Genomic DNA, 12,918 nt, shown 5'->3' with positions numbered 1-12,918 from the left:
TACCCCAACAGCACCCAGGGATCCAGTACCCCCATCTTCTAGCCAATCCATTACTGCCTGCGAATCCTAAACAGTAGCCATTCTGATGGTTTTGAACTGCAGCTCTGCTGGGAAATGGAGAGTCTCCTTTCTCCGCCGACAACTCGTGCTGTGCGGTGTTGCTGGTCCTTAGACCGTCATCTAATCCGCTGCCCTCTTTAGCTCCAAGAGAGTAGCTGCCCTGCAGCCAGGCCAGCGAGTGCCACCGAGGCGCGGTCCTCCGGGGTCTAGACGTGCTCGGAAGAACGCCGGAAGTAGAAGGAGGCTGGCCGGAAGTGAGCGCAACGCCGCCTTGTCGAGATGAAACCCGCTGTCGATGAGATGTTCCCCGAGGGCGCGGGGCCCTATGTGGACCTGGATGAGGTGGGGTGGTGGCGGCGCGGAGCGATGCGTGGGGGTGGGAGCACGCCTGCAAACCTGCGCGGGAGCCCAGGCCTTTGGGGATTCAGAGGCCGGGGAAGCGGGAACTGCCGGGGACAGTCGCAGGGCCGGCGAGTGTTAACGTGAACTGCAGCGAGGAAGTAGGGTTTGCTCGCTGTCAGTTGATTGTGGCTCCTGATAAATCTTCCAGAGAGGGAAGGCCCGAGCGAGGCTTACGCACTGACAGGCCTCCAGCCCCCAAGCTCTGAGAGAAGGGTAAGGGTTGGTGTGTGGCAACTGCGTGCTTGGTGCTGGGACTCGGTTATTTCGTGTAGACACACACTGAGTTTTCGAGCGATCCTGTGCTTTTGATTTCCACCATGGTCACAGATCTCTGTCTGATATGGGTGGTTATGCTCAGGAGTGTCAGCCAGCTCTTGTATGTCCGCTTCCTGTTCCTCAAAGCTCAGCGAGAAGGCGATGCGCGAATGCATCCCCGGACCTGAGAGATGTCAGTTGTGGCCCGAAGAGGCCGGTTGCAAATCCTAAGCAAGGGTAGGGTGGGGTGAGGGTGCCCTATAGACGTATCCGTGGGGTTTTAGTCGGCTCAGATGAGGCTTAAGAGAGGAGCTTGCCCTGATCCAAATATTGAAGGATGTGCCCTGTTGACCTTGGGATATAGATGACGAGAGCCATAGTAGCAGAGCAGAGCGATGCTCCCTGGTCCACTAAAGGAAGGGGATGCCTTGTAGTTTGTCTTAGGGTTTCTATTGCTGTGACAAACACCATAGCCAAAAAAGCAAGTTGGGGAGGAAAGGATTTATTTGACCTACATTTCCAGGTCATCACTGGAGGAAGGCAGGACAGGAACTCAAGCAGGGCAGGAACCTGGAGGCAGGAGCTGATGCAGAGACCATGGAGGGGTACTGCTTGCTGGCTGGCTTGTTCACCGAGGCTTGTTCAGCCTGTTTTCTTATAGAACCCAGGACCACTAGCCCAGGGATGGCACCACCTACTATGGGCTGGGCTTAATTGAGAAAAACGTCTTACAGCTGGATCTTGTGGAGACATTTCCTCAACTGAGCTCCTTCCTCTCTGATGACACTCTAGCTTGTGTCAGGTTGACACACAAAACCAGCCAGGGCATAGTTGAACACCGAGGGGCAGGAACAAGCAGGTCTGCATAAGGAAGTCTGCAAAATGAAGTGGGCTCTGTGATTCCCCTGATGAGTCAATTGCTCTCAGCCTTAGCCCCTCAGTCCTGCAGCAGGTGATCTGAGGGCATCTCAGTGAGGAAGCCTGACTTCCTGTGGGGGTTGTTCCTTTGGAGGGTTTGGGGCTACGGTTTATACGGAGATAGTAGAGAAATGGAAACAAGAAGAAGGAAGCCTTAAGGAAGTTGTGATTGAGGCAGCGAAGGCAGGAGGGCTCGGCCGGGACTTCAGAGGCAGTCTGTATGGCTTCCTGGGGTGGCAGGGGTATGTGCAGAGGCAGAAGGAAGATTCAAAAGAGAATACAGGACATGCTCATGTACCTGACACTCCAGGGAAACTTGAACCAGCAGCCTTCGAGTGATGGGGCCCAGGAAGAAGGAGGCCAAAGCCAGCTGTACTGTGAGACGCAGCCACAGGTCCCTGCTACCACTGTTCTGGGTGACTAACTGGCACAAAGCCTTTGAGAGATTGGGTATGGCGGCTGTCCTGGAGGATCCTCCCCAGAGCAGCAGCACCCCAGACCTCAGTGCAGAATGAGCAGCTTCCCAAGGGGAATGGCTGTGGTCTCAGAAAGAAGGGGGGCTCTCGAGCAGACATCCAGCTTGCTGACTTACTTCTGTGGCCTCTGGCATTGTCTAGGAGGTTGAAGACTCCGACAAGAGAGTACCACACAAGGCCATGCCAAGGAAAACTCAAGGGACACAGGACCTTGAGAGAGCTTGAAAATCATTTGCTTGGCTTCCCCATTCCCACTGCTTTTTCTATTTGGAAAATTATGGCTCCCAACTAGAGCATTCTTCTTGTCCCTCAGTGTCCTGTTCCAGGGAGGTGGGATGGGTTTGGTAAGGAAGCCACCGCCTGCTTTTGGGAAACACACACACTGGATGACCCTGCCTCTCATTCTCCAGGCTGGAGGTAGCACCGGGCTCTTGATGGACCTGGCAGCCAATGAGAAGGCCGTTCATGCAGACTTTTTTAATGGTGAGTATGCCAGGAGTGGGTGCCAGGCTTAGGAATTTCCTCTGCCGTGGACAGATTTGTGCCATGGGTAATTTGGATCACAGAACAGTGTGACCCAGACCTTGTGCCTGGCAGTTAGCTCTGCCTGTCAGCCCTGTCTGAGGGGAGAACAGGAAGGAAGTCTCTCCCCAGTTTACTACCCAGGGTTGCATTTGAGCAGTGGTATGAAGAGCACGTCAGATGGACATTGATTATGGCCTGCCTCCCAGACACAGGCCTGTGGGGCTCTCTCCGTCTTTGGTCTCTCCTGATAATGCTGTGTCTCCCTTTCTCCCCTGGGTCACACCTGTTTGTCCACCTGGACTCATGGCCACTGCTGCCTTTGCAGGGTAACAGCTGCGCTCCGCTTCCGCTCATCCCGAGCGAGGCCAGGGCTAAAAGCATTCTTGATTAGATTGTTGTACCAGTTGAGCAGTGAAAGCCGGTGGTAAAATCACCAGGCATGTGACAGGGCCTGTTTGACCCTCTTGTCCTTCTGATTCTGAACGCCTCATTCCTACTGGTTAACCCTTACATTGGGTTCAAGTGGCGATTGGGAATCTAGGCTAAGTTCCCTACTTGGAGGGGAGAGGTGGTTTTCTCTTTTCATCCCAGCAAAACTCTAGTGCACGACTCTCCAAAGAGCCATGACTAACCATGCCATATTGATTTCTAACTTACTAGGGCTCCCCTCAAGTTCCAAGTCCAGATGGGGTTTGGGGGCTCATTGGCATGTAGCTGATGCTTGACTGGGGAAGCCATCTGTCAGATGGGTGTTTCCTTCCTGGGGACTTTGCTTTTCTGGTGTCAGAGCTGGGGGTTGGGGAAAGGGGCAATGTAACCTTCAAAGTCATTTCTCTAAATTCTGTTCAGGGAGTAGATGGTGCAGGGCTACTGACTGCTTTCCAGCGCGGCCTGTGGCACCGTGGGGTAGGGTAGGGCAGGGTTCCTGACTCTGTGGGGTGTGTAGGGCTTATAGCGTTGAACTAGGACTCCTTCAGAATCCCATTCATTGGTGTCAGCTCCTGGTACTTGAGAGAGCAGCTGTGTACTGTGTTCAGGGCATGCGGTTCTATAGGAAGTAAGTGGCCTGGCTTGCACCGTCAGAGAGCACCTGGTGACACGGCAGTAGACACCTGTCTCCTAATGAGCCACACTGGGCAAGGAAGGGACGCGCAGGCTCCCTATTTCCTACTCACTGCCTGAGCTCAGCAAGAGTGGGCACTGTCTGCAGTCTGTGCCAAACCCAGTGCTTATGAAACCATTCATTGTGAGAAGCCCATGAGACTTTTAGCTTCCACCAAGGCCTTGTCGGTTCCCTAGACAGATGGGTTCTGCAGCTGTTGTCTGGTGAGCATTGGGTCCTACTGTGGCCCTGACTCTCTCTCTTCCCCTACTATGTGCAGTTTATAAATAGTGAGAGATCTAGACAAGACTGCAGGCAGGCTGCTGAGAGCCTGGATAAGCTGGGTGGTATTGTATCCAGAGGAATATCCTAGGGAGGCTTTTCTGGGTCACAGGAATGGATTCAGGGCAGGAATCACAGTTGTCAGGAGGCGGGGAGGGTGGACCAGTCTCCTGCGTGGCCAGAGCTGTACTAGAGACACTGCCTTTGCCCAGAAAGGTCTAGTGCAGGAACACAGGAGGCTGGCTTTCCAAGCAGATGAGCTCTGCACACATGGGTGAGCTTGACGCCGTTCCTAGCCTCAAAGTGGCCCTGCCCAGTAGATGGAAACGTGGAAGATGTGTGACCAGAAGAGCGGGTGGCCATGGCTGTGGGCACCAGTGGCACGTTTGCATGCTGACTGTAAATACACTCTGACTGGAGCAGGCTGTAGCTGTGTATCTGGAGCGTGGCTTGCCCAGGCTCACTAAGGTAGTCATCTCCGACTCGGTCCGGCCACTGTTCCCCACACTTCCACCCTCCTGGTGCAGGCGTGGCACTGCTGGCTGTCCTCACACTCAGTATGGCCTCCAGGCTGCAAGGTGCTTGTCTGTGTGTCCACAGCACCCCCATGCTTTATAAAGATTGCCTCTGAACTAGAATGCGATTAAGACTACACTGGGGCAGTGCTGTCCATCCCCCAGAGTTCTATCTGCTCCCTCCAGCTGGCTAAAGCTAAGCCTCCTGGGGAGCCCTTTACCAGGCTACACTGTTTACCACTCTCTGCCTTTCCAGTTTTCTCACTTGCTTGTCCTGTACCCAACAACACTTCATTGTGATTTGTTTCCATAGATTTTGAAGACCTTTTTGATGATGATGATGTCCAGTGAGGCCACCCGGTCTTATATGCTCCATGTCTGTGATGTGTCTGGAGTCTCTCGGGACACGACCAGCTGATTGTAGACACCGTGTTGATATCACTAGAAATGAGGACCTAGTCAACCAATAGAGGAACTGTCTGAACCAACTGGGTACTGATGTCTCTGGGAATGCCAGCCCGTGTCCTTGTTTAAATTAATAAAGAGCACTGTAACACGCAGGGTGATTTTAATTCCTGTGCTTTTAGATGCAGGTTGTGACTCCATCCCCCATGTGTGAACACAGAATAACACATGTCACTGCAGCAAGCACACCATGCTGCTTTCAGTGTGCAGTGACTGGGGATGCACTGTCCGGGTCAGCAGTGGTTGTGCAGGTGTGCACATGCCTGCCAGAGCACTTTGAGGACCTGACTAAAGGTACCTCTGCCCTGTGAATGGAGAGCCACTGCACACCACAGGAGGTGATGTGTTTCCCCCTAGCCTCTTTATCAGAGCTGCTGCTATTACAAGACCCCAGGTCAGAGGACTCGGTGCCCCGGGGGGAGACTTTGAAGGAGGTGCTTTTCCCATGAGAAACCCATGGTCTGGTTCATCTCAAAGGGGGGTACAGAGTCTTTGGGGGACGGTTTTTAAAAATGTATTAGCCGAGCTCAGAAATGGCAGAGATGGTTGAGATTACTGTCACAGTGACGGCTGTTCTGCGGAGCAGGAATTGCCGGTGCCTTAGTCTCCTTACAGGTAGACTAGGATGCTGGTGTCCGAGGTGTCTTCCGGTTTGGGGATCCTCAGTCTTCAGCAGGTGGGGAAGATGGGAGCTGAAGGGAAGTCACCTGTGCAGCAGTACTCACTGTACAGAGAATCTCGTTAGGACGTGGTGTGGCCCAGAGGCCAGAGCTAAGAACCCAAGTGACATCAGCCACGTGGTCTGCAGAGCTGTGAGCCTGTGCATTCTCTGTGGTGCTCATCTTCCCCTTCACAGAGCCCTTACAGCTCCTTCAGTACCAAGGAGAAGAGGAACCCCCTCACTTCTGACCTCTCGGACAACTCCAAGTGAAAGTAACGTTAGCTTATGTCCTGCCTGCTGGCTTCTGCTCTTTTCAGTGATACACCTTCAGGGCTGTTATACCCCACGGCGGGGGGGGGGGGGGGGGGGGGGGGATAGTGATGTTTTTTTTTTGCCTCAGGTCTACTGTAATTCTCTCTTTTTTTTTTCTCCGGGGGGGGGGGGGGGGGGGGGACACTTGGGGACATTTCTGATTGGCTTGCCTTCTGTCAGGCCACATGGTCTCACAGCCAGCCAATAGAGGCCGTGCTGCTTCTGCTGTGGCAGATGGAAGAAGTGCCAGTATTTTGTGAGAAGACCTTTTCTTACTTGGGGCGGGAGCAGCAGGTGACCCCACTCGGCGACAGCCACAATTTACTTGGAGAACATTTTCTGCTAATGTCCTTGTTCAGCCCCTGACTCAGGGGAGGGTGCTAGGGAAATCCTGTGTGGGTTGTTTGGCCTTTGGAACAGAAGTGGAGAGGAAACCTTGTCTGATGGCTCAGTCTGTCTGTCTGTCAGGACTTAAGAGAAAGATCTTCCTTCCCTGACTTCATGCTTCTTCCTGGGTGGGGTGAAAGCACCCATCTCCCTGTAGATTTCCACCAGTCATGTCAGTGGAAAGACCAATGTGTTAACAAGATTCAGGAAAGTGTAGGGAAGGGAGACACGCCTCAGTGTTTTATGTTTTTGTTTTTGTTTTTTGTTGTTGTTGGTTTCTTGGTTGGCTTTGTTTTAAAGATTTATTTATTCTATGTATGTCAGTACACTGTATCTGTTTTCAGACACACACCAGAAGAGAGCATCAGATCCATTACAGATGGTTGTGAGCCACCATGTGGTTGCTGGGAATTGAACTCAGGGCCTCTGGAAGAGCAGTCAGTGCTCTTAACCGATGAGCCATCTCTCCAGCCCCCTTGTTTTGTTTTTGAGACAGGGTTTCATTGTGTCGGCATGGCTGTCCTGGTACTTGCTGTGTAGAGCAGGCAGGCCTCCTACCCACAGAGATCTGCCTCCTGAGTACTGGGACTAAAGATGCGCGCCAGCACATCCAGCAAGCATCTACTTGCGTGACAAACCAAAGCCAAGCCAGTTGCTCTGCTAACATAAGCTATGTTTTTATTAAAGAGCCCTTACTGCTTTTAGAAACCTGACTGCTATGATTACTGCTGGGAGCCAAGAAGAGGGGCTGCTGAGAAAACTCTCACAAAGGCTCTTTGTCCTCCAGAGGCCAAAGCTTGGCATTCCAGAGCTGTGCTGTTCTTTATCCACCATGGCCTACAGACCCCAGTTGGCAGGCATCAGCCCAGGCAGTGCAACTGAGCCTCTTGCTTTAGCCACACCCCTCTCTAGGGAGCAGGATCAGGCACCATGGGACACCATGGGACACCATGGGCCCTGTGTCAGAAGCATCCAACCCCTGAAGCAGCCACTTCGAGGTTTTTTGGGTACACCACAGGCTCTGTGTGAATAATATGTTCCCTGATGAACCAGACTGTTATAACAGCTGCTGGATGGTCTTTGAGGAGAGCCAATGCTGTGTGCTGTCAGGGGGGCTGCTAGCCCCAAGGGCAGTCACTATATCTGAAGGATGACCTTGCTCCCTTGTCCTCAGTATCAGACAATCTGACATATGGTAGACTCCCAGCAAATGCCTGCTAAATGTAACCAGACTGCGTGCCTGAGGTGCTTGGGATTTGCAAGTCACATCCAGGTCCTGAGGAGATGCCACACCTTGTCCCAGCAAAAGCCCTGATTCCATTTGTAGAAGCTCTCTCTACTTAAGTCACCCCCAAAGGCTCTGCTTCCTAATACATCCCTGGGTGGGGTGGGGGTGGGGTTCAGTGTGAAGGGGGTGTGGTGGGGGTGGGGTTCAGTGTGAAGGGGGTGGGGTGGGGATGGGGTTCAGTGTGAAGGGGGTGAGGTGGGGGTGGGGTTCAGTGTGAAGGGGGTGTGGGGTGGAGCACAATAGCAGACAGTAGTACATCTTGGAGCTGGAAAATGTGCACACGTGACCCTGATGCTGAACTGCCTGACACCAACCCAAAGGGGACAAGGAACCTAAACACCTGTAGTGTGCTGCCTTGTCCAGGATGTGTGGGAGAGGGGTGGGGTGGGAGGAGGAGGAGGAGGAGGAGGAGGAGGAGGAAAAGACTGGTTAACAGGATCCTGGAGCTCAATGCCTGGGTCCTGGGTCAAAGCCCAGTGCCTCACTGTGGTCTGAAGCTGGCCTATCCCCTAAGCCATAAGGTAGCAATACCACCTCCATGGTGGCTACAAGGAAACGCAGTGAATTGCTCAGGTAGTGTTTAGCAGCTCCATGCACACGGCAGGCTGGCACTGTGCAATAGTAGCTACTCTTAGCACATTTGTGTTTATGGGTTTCGAGAGCTCTGTGCTTACCCTGTGGATTCCCTGCAAGCTGAATCCTGTGAAGTTCTGGTCCTTTCACACTGATGAGCGTTGGCCTGAGTCGTCCAGAATGCTGAGGTTCCAGGCCCCGTACTGTGTTCTCTCTCCTCAGAGGCCATCGCCAAGGCCAGGTGGCAGTGGGTTTGGAAGTTACTCTGGAAGCAGGTCAGAGCCACAGTACAAAATCCTCTAGCAAAGTAGACTTACAAGGGCACAGAGAACTGTAAAAAGGAGTGTGCAGAACAGCCTGTCCATATGGCAGATACTTAAAAACAGTTGGGTAAAATGTCAGGCGAGCCAACAAGACGTAAAACTTCTAAGAAGATGAACCCCCATCCGTGTTGGTGGTTAAGAGAGGAAACAGATGATGTGCCTTGAGTGTGCACCGGCACAGAGGAAGCCCAGTGAGGAGAACTGGGTATCACTCCCATAATGGCAGGACATGTGATTCTCTACCTTTCTAAGGCTGCGGACCCTTTAATACAATTCCTCATGTTGTGACCCCCCAGTACAAAATTATTTTTGTTGCTGCTTCATAACTATAATTTTGCAACTGCTATGAATTATAATGTACATATCTGCTATGCAGAATGTCTGATATGTGAGCCCCCTCCCCAATGGGGTCAGAGCCCACAGGTTGGGAACCACTGCTCTAGTTCCCTTATCACGTGTGGCTGAATTATGCAGATGAAGTCGATAAGGAAAGACAACTTAGATATAGCTGCGAGGCACGCACCAAGCATCCCACACAGCAGCAGTGGTAAAAGCATCCTTCCCCCACACTGAGAAAAGTGTCTCCTATTGTTCTGGTGGAAACCGAGTGGCAACAGCAATGGACACCAAAGGTGCATGTGCCCTTGATGTGGCTCCACAGGAAGGGGTCGTTTCCACCAGAGGCTTTTCCTTTTAGAGATTTATTTATTTATTATAAGTAAGCACACTGTAGCTGTTTTCAGACACACCAGAAGAGGGCAGCCGATCTCATTACAGATGGGTGTGAGCCACCGTGTGGTTGCTGGGAATTGAACTCAGGACCTCTGGAAGAGTAGTCAGTGCTCTTAACCGCTGAGCCATCTCTCCAGCCCTCTACCAGTGTTTGTACATAACAAAATTGTTATGTAAAATTTTGGACCAGAGGAAGTGATAAGTGGCCACACCTCAGCATCCTGCATCCTATGAACAGTGAGCCAGACCTCTCGCACCACAGCGGGGATTACTCAGAGCCTATGGGTGGGAAAGGAGGGGTACAGAGAGAAATGCATTAAGTGAGTTTTTAATCTGTTTACATGTACAAAGAATGTATACCGTGTATAAATGTGTATGCTTTTTAGGCGAGTATCTTTTTAGATGTATCTGAAACTCATGACCTATATAGCCCGTGTTAGTCTATGGGATGTGATCACAAAACATTCACACGTGATTACATGTGCACATGTATACCAGTGCTCCTAAAAGTTCATGCTTTCAGCCCTACGAGGAAGCATGTGTCAGGTGTAAGGGCTGGAACTCAGAGCAGGAGCAGGTATTGGCCCCACCTGGAATGGAGCTCTTGCAGGTCGCCCTGTGTAAGCAGAAGAGAGGAGCCTTAGGGGCACCGCCCAGAGGGAGAGAGGATGCTGGAAAGCCAAGGTGGGTGGCCACCTGGGGTGGTCCAGGCAGTCCTAGGTAGAGGCTGGCCTCCTGGACTATTTCCTTCCCAGCCCCAGGCTGGGGTCTTACTCCATTTTCTTTGGTTCTGTTTATAGCTGAAACAAAAATGACCATCAGGGACCAGGTCTGTTAACGAGTCTATCCTTTGATAGAGTGAGTGACTTCACGGCCTAGCATGCTCTGGAACTTGAGCTCCATTTGAGCAGGCACATTTTCTCTGCAAGCATACAAGTCTGCTTTCAGACCCAGTTTGGTCTGGGTTCTCTAGCTTTTGCCCCAGAAGAGACCCGCAGAAGGGGGATTTCCTCTGAAAAGCAGATGGGTCAAACTCTGTACCCCATGTGGCCCGCTGTGTCCACACTGTGGCAATATAGAAATGAATTTCTAAATAGCAGAGCCGCAGACCGTGGCTTTCTCTCTCTGGGATATTTGTTCTGGTCTGCAGCCTGTGGTTGGGTGTTTTGTTTTGCCTAGTTTTTGCTTCTGTCTATTTTGACTTCTAATTTTATTTTTGCTGAGAGTTAATTTATACTGTTACTTGGAAAGCTCAAGCTTGTGTCCCCAACTGTGCCCAGTGCCATTACATAAATGTTGGAAAATCCTGTAAGAAGTCTTGCTGAGGCAGGAAAAGCACAAGACCCACCATGAAAGTAAATTGCCACACTTGGGGGCAATTTTCTATTTATTTACTTATTTAACCTCTTACTGAGGACCATGGCCCCAAAAGATGTCATTAATTGCAAGCTAGTGTTCTTTATCTTAAGAATATTCAGGGGAAGGGCACAGTGGGCTCACTTTGCAGTTGGGCAAGTTGGAGTTCTCAGGGTAGGTCGGGCACCCAGCCTAGCACAGAGGAAAGGAACATAGTAGACTTTGCTTTTGACTGCAACATCCTCTGTGGGAGACACAGGGTCAGATCTCAGTGACCTGGAGCAGGGTGTCTGCCTCCTCTCTCTGTGCGCTGCTGTCTGCATGGAGGGGTACAACTACCATAGTGACATCACAACCCCAACAATTCCTGCTCAGCTACATACTCTCGAGGAAATGGACAAGCTAAGACTCTGAAGAAATGTTCACACTCAGCATAACTGGCTTGCTTTGTCAAGAACAGTTCGTCTATGTCAGGAACTATAAGTCAAGATTAAGCAGGTCCGAGCTAATGAAGAAGTGACAGAAAACGTTTTGTGTATGACTCATTTATATTTATAACTCCATAGGAATGGCTGGAGAGCTCCCAAGTGATGCTCAGACCTGTCACCCACTAGCGAAATGCAAGGTAAACTGACAGTGAAGGTCTGGTCCACATTGATTTCAACCACCCAAGTGTAAAGTTAAAAAGATGACACTAAACATCATCCAGATGATGGAGTCACTGTTGAAGTTCCATGACTGGTAGGGATTCCATGTGATAGAACCACACTGAGAAAACTTTCAGTTTCCCAGAAGATATAATCTACAGAACACTTGCACCCACATTCCCCAAGAGAAATGAAGAATATGAACGTCACAGAGCCTTCCCCAGGGTGCTCAGTAGCATAAATACAGAGCCCTGACCAAACTCATGCTGGGGCAGGTGGCTTTTGATGTAGGTGCTGAGGAAATTCAACAGCCTTTTCCACAGATGTGCTTGAACTCAATATTTACTTGTAAGCATTATCTCCAGCCCTTTCCTCACATAGAACATAAAAGTTACTGGAGTGGATCACTGATGTAAAGCTACATTACTAAAACAGAACAAACAGACAAAACAAGCAAACAAACAAAAAATAGAGCTTCAAAGGTGTCTTAGCAGTAGACAAGGTTTCAGGATGCAAACCCAACAACAATGGAAAAACTAGCTATCACATTCTAATAACACTCCTGGAAGAACACACACTTGTTTGGCATGAGAAGGCGTCCTGTGCTTGAGCCTCTATGTACTGAGCCTCAGCTGAGCTTGGTAGTAAATGAGCCCTGACCTAACAAATCAAGTTCCCAGGAGCAGACAGTCACAAGCAGCCAATCACATTCCGATGAGGGTGCCCATTGGAAAGCAGGCAGCTTCTCCAACTTCTCCTGCTTTCTGACTATGACAGAGCATCCAAGCTGGAAAGCTCTGGAAAGTGGGCATCTTCCTGCTAAGCAGGCATATTCTTTTTCCTCATTCTACTCTTGGGAGGTGGGGGTGGAGGGAGGATTTCATTGACTTTTCTTAAAGCTGATCACTGCAGAAGTGCTGTAGGTATTTTGTCCAGTACTTTATGATAGTGCCATAGTCTCATGGAGTTTCATAACTTGAAACCTCACCCATGACCTGCTTCTGCACCTCTTGATCCTTCTTTATGTCTTTATATAATTCCTAAATACTTTACAGGTGTTACTTTTGTTCTTAAGCATTAAAAGTTTATATTGTACTTTATCTTAAAAATCTAATACTGAATTATAAAATAGCATAAAAACAGACAAAATAGCCTGATAGAATAATTATATAGGTTGCTGTTATAGGCTGTGTATACAGGGACTTTTGATTTATGGTAAGTCACACTGTACAATACCGGGAAATGCATTTAAAACAGCCAGTGGTGAATGTTCTGGAAAAATCCAGTTTTACTGTGTGAGAACTGGCTGCAGATTGCCAGAAGTCTGAAGAAAAGCTGGGTGAATGGGGGCAGTACTGGGTAGTGGGGTTGCTCTGAGGAGCAAAACACATGGATGCCTTCTGTTTGTGCAAGAAGAGGGCTCCTATAATGGCTGGGACAAAAGTGACTTAACCCAGGATGACAAATTCCTCGCACCACAAGCACGAGGCTCACAGTTTTATCTGATTATACTGCAAGGGAATATGGAAGTCATGGTTCAGGATTGTTGCGGCCTGCCCGCAGTCCACAACACGAACGGTTCAACTGAGAATGGCAGTTCGAACTGAAAAGAGAGGAATCTAGACGGGGTGGAAGAAAC

At 50.3% G+C, this 12,918-nt stretch overlaps 1 protein-coding gene across 1 annotated transcript; it reads left to right on the top strand.

The window, feature by feature from the left end:
* Positions 1–297: 297 nt before the first annotated feature.
* On the top strand, positions 298–5,095 carry Cops9 (COP9 signalosome subunit 9). The gene is made up of 3 exons (XM_021169734.2): positions 298–402; positions 2,522–2,594; positions 4,849–5,095. Exons 1-3 carry the CDS (start codon positions 340–342, stop codon positions 4,884–4,886), a joined length of 174 nt encoding a protein of 57 aa, XP_021025393.1. The 5' UTR covers positions 298–339; the 3' UTR covers positions 4,887–5,095.
* Positions 5,096–12,918: the final 7,823 nt, after the last annotated feature.

The sequence above is a fragment of the Mus caroli genome, chromosome 1 (genome assembly GCF_900094665.2).
Source record: "Mus caroli chromosome 1, CAROLI_EIJ_v1.1, whole genome shotgun sequence".
Classification (NCBI taxonomy): domain Eukaryota; kingdom Metazoa; phylum Chordata; class Mammalia; order Rodentia; family Muridae; genus Mus; species Mus caroli.
This window is presented reverse-complemented; position numbering and strand designations above follow the sequence as displayed.

Coding starts and splice junctions, on each gene's coding strand:
- Cops9 (XM_021169734.2), top strand. CDS start 340: ATGAAACCCGCTGTCGATGAGATGTTCCCCGAGGGCGCGGGGCCCTAT. Junction 403..2,521: donor CCTATGTGGACCTGGATGAG/GTGGGGTGGTGG, acceptor CTCATTCTCCAG/GCTGGAGGTAGCACCGGGCT. Junction 2,595..4,848: donor TCATGCAGACTTTTTTAATG/GTGAGTATGCCA, acceptor TTGTTTCCATAG/ATTTTGAAGACCTTTTTGAT.